General features: G+C 46.5%; 1 protein-coding gene across 2 annotated transcripts in view; it reads left to right on the forward strand.

Annotated features, from left to right (window-relative positions):
- The first annotated feature begins 636 nt into the window (after positions 1-636).
- Positions 637-13,328, forward strand: part of PLCD1 (phospholipase C delta 1) — a 95,730-nt gene continuing 83,038 nt past the window's right edge. The window contains exon 1 of one of the 2 annotated variants that reach the window (XM_084621197.1): positions 637-922. In XM_084621197.1, the coding sequence (XP_084477323.1) occupies positions 889-922 (34 nt within the window). In that variant the 5' untranslated portion in view covers positions 637-888. Of the gene's footprint in view, positions 923-12,145; positions 12,393-13,328 lie in introns of those variants that run through there. The other variant, XM_084621196.1, reaches the window with a different exon arrangement.

Here is a 13,328-nt window from a genome sequence, read left to right on the forward strand (position 1 = left end):
ATTAGTTTTTTGGGGGAGGTTTTTTCCCCAAACTGGAGCACTCTACTCCCACCATGCAAGCAGTCAGCAGTGCCTTTCTGTTGTAGACCAAAATGTAACTCAAGAACAGGGAAAGGCGTCTGTAGAAAATCAATTTAACAGAGTAAAATTTTGGGGCAGGGCAGAGTTCTTTTACATTCCACCTCTGTGTCTAGAATTTATAGCCTGTAAATTCTCCCCTCTCTAAGTTCCTGTGTCTATTCTGAGTGTGCTTGTGGTTTGCAGATTCTATTTCTGCTCTTGGCAATTTGTTCCACACACATTTACTCCCTTTGCAGAATGCAATTTCTCCTGACAAGCCATTTAGTCTTACTGCCCAGGCTGTGGCTTCTGTAAGTGTCTCTCTGAATTGGGGGCTTCTTACCCTCTGGGATAGTTTTGTGGCATCCACTTTCTTCTGTGAACCGTAAATGTCTCTGAAAAGAGCAGACAGTGAATGAAAGGGTGTTTCTGCCAATCTCAGCCACAGCAGAAACAGGGTTGGGATGAACCAATGGGCGGAGGCCTAGATTTCCACTGCAGGCAGGGACATGAGAGCTGGGAGGGGTCTGTGCTGTGGGCAGAGCAGGCAGTTGGGCTCTTGGCCTCTCATAATTAGTCTCTGTGTTGTGGCTGTAGCAGCTCTCGGCTGCAACAGAGAAATAAATGAGTCACCAGCCCAGAGGAATACGTCCACGCAAAGTGAGGGTCCAGCGATACCAACCAGCCTGGCTAACAGACTTGTCAGTAGGACAGAAAACAGAGTGAGCCTGGCACGTCAGGCTCCCACACCAAGTCACATTCCAACATCTGGGCATATCTGTTCCAGGAGCTCTTTGCTGCTGCTTCACATCTGCACTTTTCCCCACAATGGAATACAGTGGCAGTTTCTTTCCTTGCAACAGTAAGTCAATAGTGGGGACTATAAATATCTATGCATTTGCAGGGCTTTTTCTAACTCCTCCAGAAGGGAGTGTGGGCGTGCGTGTAAAACTTTATATAGAACCATTGCAGGGAGTAATGTTACAGGGATGTGTCACTGGTCAAACCTTGCACCAAGGAAACAACTGATATTTCTTTTTCATTGGGATTATTTGTGTGTGTCGGAATGTGTTTCAAGGCTGTGGAGTTGTGATAATATGAATGGAAGATTCCAAAAAGTTATGCTTCAACTATCCTTTTGAAACACACTAAAATTTCTTCATGATGAGACTGAGGCTTTGTCTACACTGCACTTTTGTCCATAAAACTTTTGTCATTCAGGGGTGTGAAACCACTCCCACCCCGACATCAAAAGTTTTACCAAAGAAAAGCACCGGTGTGGACCCTTGTTGGGGGTGGATTTATTTTGTCGGCGGGAGACCTCTCTCCTGCTGACAAAGAGCGACTACACTGCACACCTTTTAGCGGCACGGCTGGAGCGGCACAGCTGTGTCACTAAAAGATGCGTAGTGTAGACATAGCCTGAGACAATGGGACAGGACAGATCCTCAGCTGGTGTAAACTGTCCTAGCCCCTTTGAAATCACTGGCGCTATGACAGTTCACACCACCTGAGGAGCTGCTTCCCAGACACGATAAAAGCTACTTTAAAAATGTATCTGAAATGAAGAAATCTCCTCTTCCTTTCCAGTGAGGGAGACTTGTGTGGTCTGAATCCATGTATTTACAACGACTAGGACACTTGATAACAGGAAGAGGAGTTAATCAGATCTCCCTTATTCCCTTCCTCAACTTTACTATGTTATTATGTTACCACTTCATGTTATTTTATTCTCTTTAATGAGCAGAAACAGATAAGCACCATGCATACCTATGGTTTATGTACTATAATGGGATATTATGATGTTGAAAGAGTGTGTTCAAAGTGCCTATTCTTTTTCAGAGGCATCTGTTTAGGTGATCTCTTGTTATAGAGGCAATTTAAACTGAAATATATAGATAGATAAATGAATAAGTGCCATGCATATCTGTGGCACTAAATATAATCAGCCATTTTCAACGAGAGAAATGGGGGCGGGGGGTAAGCTCCCACATGCTCAGGATATCTTTCCTCCAGGTTTGTCAGATGTTAGAAATCCGTCTGTGGGGTGAAATTGGGGTTAATATTAGTCATTGCAGGGGAATTATTCATTATTTTCATTATTCATCAGGGAAAAGAAAGGCGAGAAAGGCATCTGAAACTGTGAGGAATCATTCCCATTCTGACTTCTAGGTCATTTTTAAGTGGATACTATTGAGTCTTGGGAACTGGCTAGTTGTTAGACAGGATTTCAGTGGCTGTTTGTATTCTTCACTGTTTGTCTGAAGCAAAAAAGTAAATACTGCATAATCTTAGAACTTTTTTTTAAAATGGCAATTTTAAAGATTAGAGCCCTTTCATGCACACACACAAGCACAGCAGTACCTTCACATGCCAAACTGCTCAGGTGAGCAGCGTTACTACTCACATGCTTACCTATGTGCAGGATCAGGGGAAATATGGACCCATCATGTATGTCAAAGTGTCTAAACCGCACAGATTCTCTGGTGATAGGTGCATTGTAAAATGGGTGGGCAGTGTGGCAGATAGACGTTGAGGCTCCTTCTGTTTCTAAATCTGGGTCTAGTGGAGATATAATAATTAATGTATATTACAAAATTAATTAACAAAGAGAAGAACATCAGAAGAAACAACAAGCACAGAATAATTCTGAGCTTAATGAATCCGGTGGTTCTTAAAAGATTATCTGGGTATATTTTACTTAATCAGTTCTCTACCTGCGGCATACAATAGTTTAATCTCCTATGGGCTGTAATACGTTGGTCCTAAACGGTAGCTAGCAGGTACTGGGTGGTGTTGGTAGCCTGTTATATACAGGAGGTCAGATTGGATGATATGGGGGGTCTCGTCTGGCCTTAAACACTATGACTCTAAAGACATTAAAGGGATCGTACAGACTAAAAAGCCATAAGAGTCCAATACGTGTATTGCAAGCTAGTGAAAGTGCGCTCAGTGAATTTGTAGGCTGGTTTGTTAAAGAGAGATGGGCGGAGAGCTGGACTGGTCAAGTTTTGCCAGTTACACCAGTACAGCTCCAATCAATTAACTTTTCTGTGCCTCATGTCTGGATTTGTTTGGTTCAACTGTAGGCACCTCAAGGCTCAGATCTTATCTTATTATTTGTTCTGTAAAATGCCATCTCCATTTATTGGGCAAGAAATCAGCCGGATTCTGCAGTCCGTTAATTGTTTCTCTTCTGCCTCTACCTGGCGTTTCTATCACAGTTCATCAGTTAAAACATGGCCTATACGGTGTGCGAAGGGCCACAGCCACATTTAAGGAAGGCTACTGCATTCTGCTGCAGCAAAAATACTGGAGCGGGAGTCAACAGTAAAGGGGTTAGAAGTATTCATAAAATCCTTATTGAATGGTTCACTTTCTTGTTTCCCATGTCCCCATCAGGGTCCTGAGGATTGTCCCCTTCCCCTCCCTGAATTAAACCCTTGAAGCCATATGTCATAGTCCTCTATCTTTTCTACCTGGGGCACTGGACCAGCTCTGTTTGGAATCTAACACTGTTAGGCAGAGAGGGGTTCCTGTTGAGTCGTCTGCAGCCATCTCTTCACCTCCCCAAAGGTTTGGCACTGTGCTGATCTTTGCAGCACAGTTAATTCCTGATAGGGAAAGGCAGGGACCAGGACTCTCGGTTACACTGGAGAGGATTCCTAACCCACACATAACTAACCTCAGGGGTTGAATAGTGATGGTAGCACCCAAAGCCCCGAGTTGGGATTGGGACCCTGTTGTGCTGGGTGCTGAAATGCACATGGACCCCAGGGTGAAGACCAGGCCCAAGCACAGACAAAAATAATATGTGGGGCAACAGTTCAGGCATGCCAGCATGTGGAGGCAGAGCTGTAGGGTGGATTTGTGCGGGGATGGGCCTTCATGAGGAACTTGAAGAGGAAGAAGGAGCACACTTGGCAAGTCGGGAGGCTGCTCCATGCAAAGGGGCAGGGATAAAGCTGAGAGTGGGAGAGGGCAATGAGGGGAGGTGAAAAGTTTGGAAGGGGTGCAAGGAATGGGGGAGAGGGGGAAGGGAGAGCAGAGATAGAGCTGAGATTGTGCGGGGCAAGGAAGGCCAGGATGAGGATCTTCAACTGCTGACCTTGAATGCACAGCACTGGCAGGCAGGGCCGGCCTTACGGGTGGGCAGTGTGACAGACTGCCCTGGGTGCTGTGGTCGGGGGGAGGGGTGCCGTGGAGGCAAGGAGCAGGGCAAGGCTGGGGTGTGAGGCTGTGGAAGGGAGCTTGGGGCAATGTGGGGGAGAGGCAGCAGATCCTGGGGGCGATGGAGGGTGGGGAGCCTGGTGAGGCAACACGGGCCAGGGGTGCCAAAATACAAGTTCTCCCAGGGCGACATTTTCCCCAAGGCCAGCCCAGCTGGCAGGCATCATTGCAAATGATGTGGGGAGCAAAGAATAATTCCACCTAACACACCGATGAAAGAGATGTAACCAAGTGTGGCTGCAGGAAAGCCACAGAGAAGTATGATGTGCTTGTAGATAACCCTGTCTCCTGTGACCGTGCAATTTCACACGATTCCCAGTTAACACCATACATAGGTCCCAACTTGCTGGAAACTCAGGCCCCAGGTTCACTGAAGGGCTTCTGAACCTTTCTGCAAACAAGGGCTATATTTTGAATTGGTAGCAAACCCCCCAAAGCTGGGAAATTCTCCCTGCTTTTCAGCTTCACTCTGAAGCTCGGAACCATAGCCCGGTCCATGCTAGCAATAATCTAACCAGGTTTGGGGGAGAATTATTACACGGACCAGGACCCCATTGTACTAGGTGCTGTACAAACACAGAACAAAAAGAGTCCCTGCCTCCAAGAACTTACAATCCAAATTTAAGAGAAGTTTCAGTAATGTGGTTTCGTCAACGGAAGTGAAATATTGTTACATGAAACAGCTTTCCTAACTGGTTTAGTGGTTCCACATTACTTCTCCAACAACACCATCAGATGCACTCAACCATGTCAAGTGAGAACAGGATTCAAAACCCAGTCCCCGAGCAGCATTCAAACACTGCTCTGAAATGCAGTTTTTGAATGGCTGAAAAATTACTTATTGCAGGCAGACCCCATGCTAGTATTTGAAAGTGGCAGCGTGGCCACAGATTCAGAGAGATCCCTGGAACGGCCTGGCAGGGGTTTAAAGTGAACATCCGTGGCTCAACAGGTAAACTTCAAAGCCCTCACAAGACAAAATGGATCAGGGCTAACACCAGTAAAAGGATCTCTCAAGCACATTCGCTGTTGTGAAGGGAGGAGTGGAGCAGGCAGAGAAATTCTAAGTCTAAGCAAACCTGCAGTGAAATATGAGGCTAGAAACCACATTGCCTGCTTTGTGAATTAGCTTATTCCTAGCGTCACCACAAGGTGGAACTTGTTACATATTCTATGTACTAGACGATGCAAAACTAAATGCAAACAACTGTGAAGCGGCAGAATCATAGGCCTGGAAGTCACTACTTTCCTTGGAAGCATGGGACACACTGGACAAGCCAAGGGTATTGTTGATGAGGAATTTCTTTGTTCTTCTGCCGCGGGTTCTTTTAAACTTATAGAGATATGTAAGTAACATAAATGCTTAGCTAGAAGATGGTGTGTAGGGCCATGGAGAGCAATTCTGCACTTCTCACCAGCAGTAAATTCACTAAGAAAAATGAAATCTACCCCCAGGAAGTGTCACCTTCGGTCTCTCTTAGATTCCTTCCTCAACACAGTTTGAAAGCTCTAGTGCAGATTATGGTGTGTAGAGAATGATGGCTGATTAGAAGGGAAGTTAGCCCTCTAACACTGAGACGACCTGGGAATTACTTACAATGGCTAAGAGTGTCTGAAGTGCTGTTACATGCATCTTGACTGTCTCAGTTGCTGTAACAGGCATATTGCATACATAGTTTCGCCTCACAACAGTTTTACACTGGTATAACTCCATTGACTTCAACAGAGTTACTCCAGATCTACACTGGAGTAACAGAGCACAGAATCTGTCCTCAAGGGTGGCAAAGTGATGTCTCGCCGGGCAGTCTGAATAGCAGTAATAATGTAGGTTTCAGAGTGGTAGCCGTGTTAGTTTGTATCAGCAAAAAGAAGGAGGAGGACTTGTGGCACCTTAGAGACAAACAAATTTATTTGAGCATAAGCTTTCGTGGGCTAAAGCCCACTTATACTCAAATAAATTTGTAATATTGCAGTGACCCTGCCTGACACATACTAAGAGCTGGTCTACACTGAAAACTTTCATAGCTACATATCTTAGGATTAGAACGAAAAATCCACACCCCTGAGAGACATAGTTAAACCAATCTAACCCCAGTGTAGACAGCATGAGGTCGATGGAAGAATTCTTCTGTCAACCTAGAAACTGTCTCTTGGGGAAGTGGATTAATTACAGGGGTGGGAGAATCCCCCTCACTGTTGTAGTGTCAACACTGAAGTGGTCCAGTGGCACAGCTGGAGTGTTTTCAGTGTAGACATGGCCTCTGATTAACCTTGAAAGGAACCATAGTCAAGGGAAAGGAGTGCTGTGAAAGCTGAGCGCTCCCCCTTCCCACGGTTCTCATTCCCTTTGACAAATGCTTCTCTATAGAGATTGGTTTCCACAGTGATGTCTTAGGGCCAGATCCTCCTACCCTCACTCACATCAGGCCTGATTCTCAGTTTCTAGTCTCCTTGGGACTGTCCTAGTAGTGTAAAGGGGCCTTAGTGCAGCTGAGAAGTAGCTTATTCTGGGAGTGGTCCCATTGGTTTCAGTAGGGCTAGTCACAAAGAAAGGTGCTGCTCAGCCGGATGAAGAGTATCTGAATCTGGCATTTAATGAATGTTGCCTGGAGGGATTTTTTCAGGGGGTGGATCTGAGTCCTTGCTTTCTCCTCCTGTTTTTAGTTTCTGGAATGCACGTCTACGCTTTGCATTACATGGTTTAGGCCCCATGCAGGAGGAGATGTAACAGTTTGGCTATGGCTGCACTAGAGAGCTTACAGTGGCGCAGTTGCACTGATGCAGCTGTGCTGTTGTAAGCTCTCTGTGTGGCTGCTCTAAGCCGACGGGAGAGAGGTCTCTCTCTCGTTGGCTTAATTTACTCCAGCCCCTGCGAGTGGCAGCAGCTATGTTGGCAGGAGAAGCTCTCCCACCGACACAGTTGCGGTCCACTCCAGCACTTAAATTGGCATCAGTTATGTCACTTGGGAGGGGATGGCTAATTCACACCCTTGAACGGCATAACTTACGTTGACTTCAGCTGTAGTGTAGCTATCGCCTTAGTTCAGTAAACTATGAGTATATCAACATCCCAAATGAAGGCGTGATTGCAGTGCAGGGAGGCATAACTACACAAGCTTTAATCTAGCTGGCAGAGGTAACAGTGGTAGTCAGGATGTGGTGGCATAGCCTTCAGTGTGAACTATCCACCCAGGACAAACCTGCTGGGGATCCTGGACGTGAACTCGGGTTGCTGGCTCACACCAGGGTCTGTGCTGCCGTGTCTTCGCTGTTATCCGTGCTAGCTAGATTAAAGCTTGTACAGGGACACCTACCTGCATTACAATTACATCCTAATTTGCCATAGACCAGGGGGAGTCAATTATTTTTTGTCAAGATCCAAATTTGTTGGTCAAGGTATAGTCAAGATCCAAACTCCAGAGAAAAATAATAAAAAAATAATAACAATAATGATAATGAGTAAATAAAAAGATTTTTGGGGTCCCTTCAAAAGCGTCTGGTGGTCTGGTTTTGGCCCGCCGTCCACCTATTGACTACCCCTGCTATAGATGTATGTACTCATAGGGTTGAATTAGAATCGCGGAGCCAATTTTGATTGTGGATCTGGATTTAAATTTTGCAGCATGGTCCCTTCTTTGTATTTTGATGTGAATAGCATATTGTTGTTTTCCCTTGTGTGAAACATAGGTTTGAGTGCAGTTCCTGAGTACCTCGCCCAATGGGCTCATTCCAGCCCCTCCTGAGAGAAGGGAATTAGGAAACTTTTCCCACTTCACCTTTAGACATTCACATTCTTGCAATTCAAGTTCTTCGGAGATCGTATCAGGGGTTTGGGAAGGTACGAGAGGAAACGTAGCGCTGGTTCTTTTCACTATTGTTCAGTACGTTTCTCCAAGGAGCAGTCGGTATCTAATGATGGAGGTGTTGTGCTCATTTTCCAAAAGACAATACAGTGAATGTTCTATTTGCACTAGGCTTATAATTCTGCGGAATAACATTATTCCTATTTTACGTACCATAATGACAGAAAATTTAGCAGACCCCAGTTTTGGGAATATTGTCAGAGTTTGATGCTATTGCCATTTTGTAAGGAATTCTGACATTAACAGGGCAAGCACAGTAAGTGGAGGTGAGGTTACAGTGTCATTTGAAAGATGTATTTTCCTATGTTTACAGGTGTAGGACCTGTAATGTGTGACCTTTGCCTTCTGGGGAAAATTCCCATTGACATCAGCAGGTGTTACATAATGGGCATGTGCTATATAGTCATGATTATTCATGGTACAGGATCTTGCATCTCTTACATAAGAATGAGTGACAGCATCTTAGGTCACCAAAAGGCCTTGTGCTCTGGTTGTGTGAGCATGGGGCTAGGAGCCAAGCATTCCTGTGTTCTAATCCCAAATCAGTCATGAATTTGGGCAAATCAATTAACTTTTCTGTTATTTGTATTACAGTAGTAATCAGTAATCAGACCCCCTTCAAGATCACAGGCCCATTGTGTTAGATGCTGTACAGATGGAGAGTAGAAGGCCAGTTCCTGCCCCCAAAAGCTCAAAAATTGATCTGCTTCCTGTAAAATAATAGTGCTCCCTTGCCTGCCTTTAATAGGAGTGTGGTGGAGAGTAATTACTATATTTGGAAAATGCTTTGAAGCTGTGAACTGTATGTATAATTATTGTTATACATATATATACTCCTTTTCATTCCAAAGAATCCCTAGATGGTTTCCTTTTTACTGTCCCTAGGATCCCCACCTTTCTCTCCATCCAAAGTGCCCACTTCCTTGGCATCTAAGGCCCAGATCCTCAAAGGTATTTAGGCACCTAACTTCCTTTGAAATAAGGCACCTAGGCCTGAGGATCTGGGCCTAAGTACTTCGCTAACTTTGGGACAAGATTCTGCCATCCTTACAATGAGTAGTGCCTTACTGCATGAGTAACCCTATTGAAATCAGTGGGACTGCTCACTAAGGCCCTGATCCTGCAAACACTTATGTACAGGGAAAACTGTAGTCATACGAGTAATCTCATGTGATTTCAATGAGATTGCTCATATGGGTAAAGTTGCATGGTTGAGGAAGCATTCAGAGGACTGGCATCCAAGCAAGGTACTATCCAGTGTGAGTAAGGGTAGGAGAATCTGGCCTGTAACATATACTCGCTGAAGTGTAGCCAGCTCTGGAATGTAACATGATATCCTGTAACACATATTGTGATTAGGTAATACTGTATAACACATAATATCATCCTCTCACCATCAGGAAGATATACGCATCGTTTGTAAAATATGTCACCTTTATGTAACCCCAAACTCCAATGAAATAAAGATCTGTTGTTTCCCAAAGCAAGGCTTTCTGGCTCAAAGCCTTCACCTTTGTTTTAAAACCAAACAGAGTTTCCTGTCTCCAAAGCCCCAAAGTAAAATCTAGCTTGCACATTGCTGTGTTTGTGATCCGCCTAACCTGGGTAAATGCCCGTACTGCTCCAGAAGGTTTGTCCAACTTCAGTGAAGGGGGACAAGTCTTTACTCAGAACAATCTTGAAGATCAGGTAGCTCTTGCACTTGAGCAACCTGCATTGTTTAAAAATGAATTAGTACTGGTAAGAACAGTAAGCAGAGATGTTCTGTGTGCTCCAAGGTGGAACCCTAGGGGAGTGACACTAGCTGCTGCCAGGTCAGCAAGACATGTTAAAGGAAGCAAACTGCCAGTGTTGCCAGGTGATTGACGCTATGCTATGGTGCTTTGTTTTTCTGTTTAATTAGGCTGGTATCCAGTGCCATGCTGTGTGAATTCCAAGTGCTGTTTAGAGCCCAGTCTTGCAGTCCATAGATATTATAAGACCTATTAGATCATCCAGTCCATCTCCAGCCAAGGTAGGATTGCTCCCTAGAGTCCATAACTCCCAATGGGAGCCTTGCCAGAGAACACTCTGCAGGAGCAGGCCCTTACACATCTGTGAAGAAGTCCCCCCCCCCCCCAGTGATTTACTTATAAGTGAGAAATTTCCCCCTCTAACCTGTCTACTCCCTGGTTAAAATGGTCAGTAACTTCCTAGCCAGAGAATGCATTTCCCCTATCCTCTAGTTATTTGTCTGTGGTTTGCAATCACATTGGCTAAATATGACAACATCTTGTTTGTTTACTGCAGTTCCAAGATCCATCAGTGGCTCACACTGATCCCCGAGGCATTTCACTATTAAACTCTGCAGAGGGCAGTGGCAAATTATTCTGATCATGTCCTTGGGTTTGATCAAAGGAACCAGATTCTCAGTGCTGACGCATGAGTTTTGATTTATGGTTTCCATGAAAGGTGTAGTGAGAATGGACAGAGTGTAGTGGCACTAGATTAAAGTGCCCCCCCCCCACCCCTCCGCGTACTAAAGAAACTCTTTTCTCTGCCACTTGGAGTTTTGATCTAAAAACCAATGACTAGCTTAGACTCCTTATGGAGAGACTAAAACCAGGGTTAGAAATAAATAGTAGCTTACTCTTATCACCGCTAGATCTCAAAGCCTGAAAGGAAGGAGGTCAGTAGCATTGCCCTCACTTTACAACTGGGGGAAGTGAAGATGCAGAGAGGTGAAGTAACTTCCCCAAAGTTACCCAGCAGGACAGTGACAGAACCCAGCTCTCCTCAGTCCCAGTCAGTTCTCTGTCCACTAGGCAGCACTGCTCCTCTCCTTGTTACCCACACAAGAAGCTGCGCATGGGGCAGGAACTGTAGGAAATTTTAGGGAAACAAGGCTAGTGTAGCGAAGACCTCACCTCTAAAAGTGGCAGCCAGGATTTAGAAAAGAAAGATGCTCTGCTCTTTTGGAGCTTGTCTTATGCCTTATATTTCAGTAGTCTTTAGAGGCCCCAGCTGGATCATGGCTCCATTGTGCTGGGCCAGGGGCCCCCAACGTCGTGCCTGCGGGCGCAATGGTGCCTGCCGAGGCAGTTGTGTGCACCCGCAGGACACCGCGGTGCCGAAATGCGGCCGCCGAGCACGGCTGCCGTACAGCCGCCCACCGAAATGTTTCTCGGAGGCATTTCAGCGGCGGGGTGTCTTCTGGGAATAGGAATATGCTATTCCCACAGAAAGGATGGGGACCACTGTGCTAGTGACCCAAAGAACTCCCAGTACAAGTAGATAAGACAGACAAAGGGCGGGAGAAGGGAAATATTATCCCAGTTTTGCAGATGGGGAACGGAGCCACAGAGTAAGTGACTTGCCTGGGGTCACACAGGAAATCTTTGGCAGAACTGGGCCCTGGACCCAGATGCCCAGTCCAGCGCATGCACCACAACGGATGCAAACGCAGGGGTGCTGGGGGTACGGTAGCACCCTGGGGCTTGAAGTGCTTTCCATCACAGGCAGGGCTTACAGTTTTGTTCAGTGGGTCTCAGCACCCCCCCTCCCCGCTATCCAAACTGTTCCGGTTCCACTGCACAAAATGCACAGGTCTCGGGCGCACTGGGGCTCTCGTACCCCTATTTTCACGCGCTGAAGGATGCGCTTTAGCCCCTCTGCCCCCCCAGGGGCTGCTAGCCTACGACCAGCCGCGCTGGCGACGTTGTCAGGCTGGCTCCAAACCATCCTTTGCGGCCGGTGCCTCTCTGAGCCCGCGGAGCCGACACGCCCCGAGCAGCGGCGGGGGGCGGGGGGCGGGGGGGGGCAGCTGGGAATTTTATTGCCCCTGGCGGTGACGCGCAAAGAGTTTAATTGCGGGGCGACTTGGCCCTTCGCCACCGCGGGAGCTGCTGCGACTTCTCCTCCAATCTCTGCTGCCTGCGAGCAAGCCGGGAGGAGAGACATGCCCAGCGCCACACCCCCAGCCTGCCTCCTCCCTCTCCTGCCGCTGGTGCTTCCTGAAGCTTGGGACGTTGTTTAATAACAATCTCTGGGGGCTCGGGGCGGGGGGGGGACTTGCCGGATCAGAGCAGGACGAGGGCGGCTGACTGCTCCCCCGTCCGCTCCAGCAGCCCCGTGCCTCTCCCTGGATCCCAGGCTGGACCATGCAGTGCTTCTGGAGACAGCCCAAGCAGAGCAAATCCCAGGACAGCGTCTCGCAGGAGCAGAGCAAGAGAGTGGCAAGGCAGAATGGCATCCGGCTGGGTAAGGGGCGAGTCAGAGCCAATTCCTCGGTGCTGGGTTCCTGGCGGCCACTCTAAATCTGGTCTTTGGCACTCTCTTCCTAGCGGTGGCAGGGGCCCTGGTCTCGACCCCACCCAAAAGTAAGCCCCCGAAACTATTTTTAAACTCCGGAGGTTTCTTTTCGCTAACCACCGGCCTCCAGATGTGCAAGCTGGTTGGTTTCAGGCATGGAGGAAGATTGGATCTTTTGGGCAAAGAGGCCATTTCGAAATCACTTCTTGTTCCACTTATGCTGAAATATAACTGAGCTGTTGATGGCTATACGGTGGATGTATAGGGCACAGTGATTTTCCACTCTGGTTTTAGTACTTATCAGGACTACATTATTAATTATTATTATTTTCTTATTATTTATTATTATTACTATGGAGTCTAAAGTTGCATTCAAGGGTCTGAATTAGATTGATTACAAAAAACCGGAGGAAATTCAGAGCAAGTTTCCTAACCTCTACGTTATTCACCGATCACTGATTAATGTTGTGTGAATTTACACCAGGGATGATTTTGTTCTTAGCGTCTTTCCTCTCAGCAGATATACCCTGGCTACAAGGGTGCTGGTGGAAGTTGGAGGAGTTTCAGAATTTACTGCAGCATTGCTCTGAATTTTATCCAAAAGACCTGTTTGCTTTTTTAAACTAACACCATTAGATCTGAGCTACTGCAGATAGTAGACACAGGGTGTGGGTGTGTTACAGTAGTTGAAATTTAAAATAGTGTCAAAGCATATAAATCTTACTCATCTGTAGACGATATGGAGATGCCTATTGTTACAGTCTCATGTACACATCTCATGAGTGCCTCTGTCTTCTGGGTCTCTATTTCAGCGCCATCACTGAAATTTTCACTGTAAGGTTGGGACCGATCATGTGTTGGGGTTACAAAGGGTGTCATTTTTAG

Source organism: Lepidochelys olivacea (genome assembly GCF_965140295.1).
Source record: "Lepidochelys olivacea isolate rLepOli2 genome assembly, chromosome: 2".
Taxonomy (NCBI): Eukaryota; Metazoa; Chordata; order Testudines; family Cheloniidae; genus Lepidochelys; species Lepidochelys olivacea.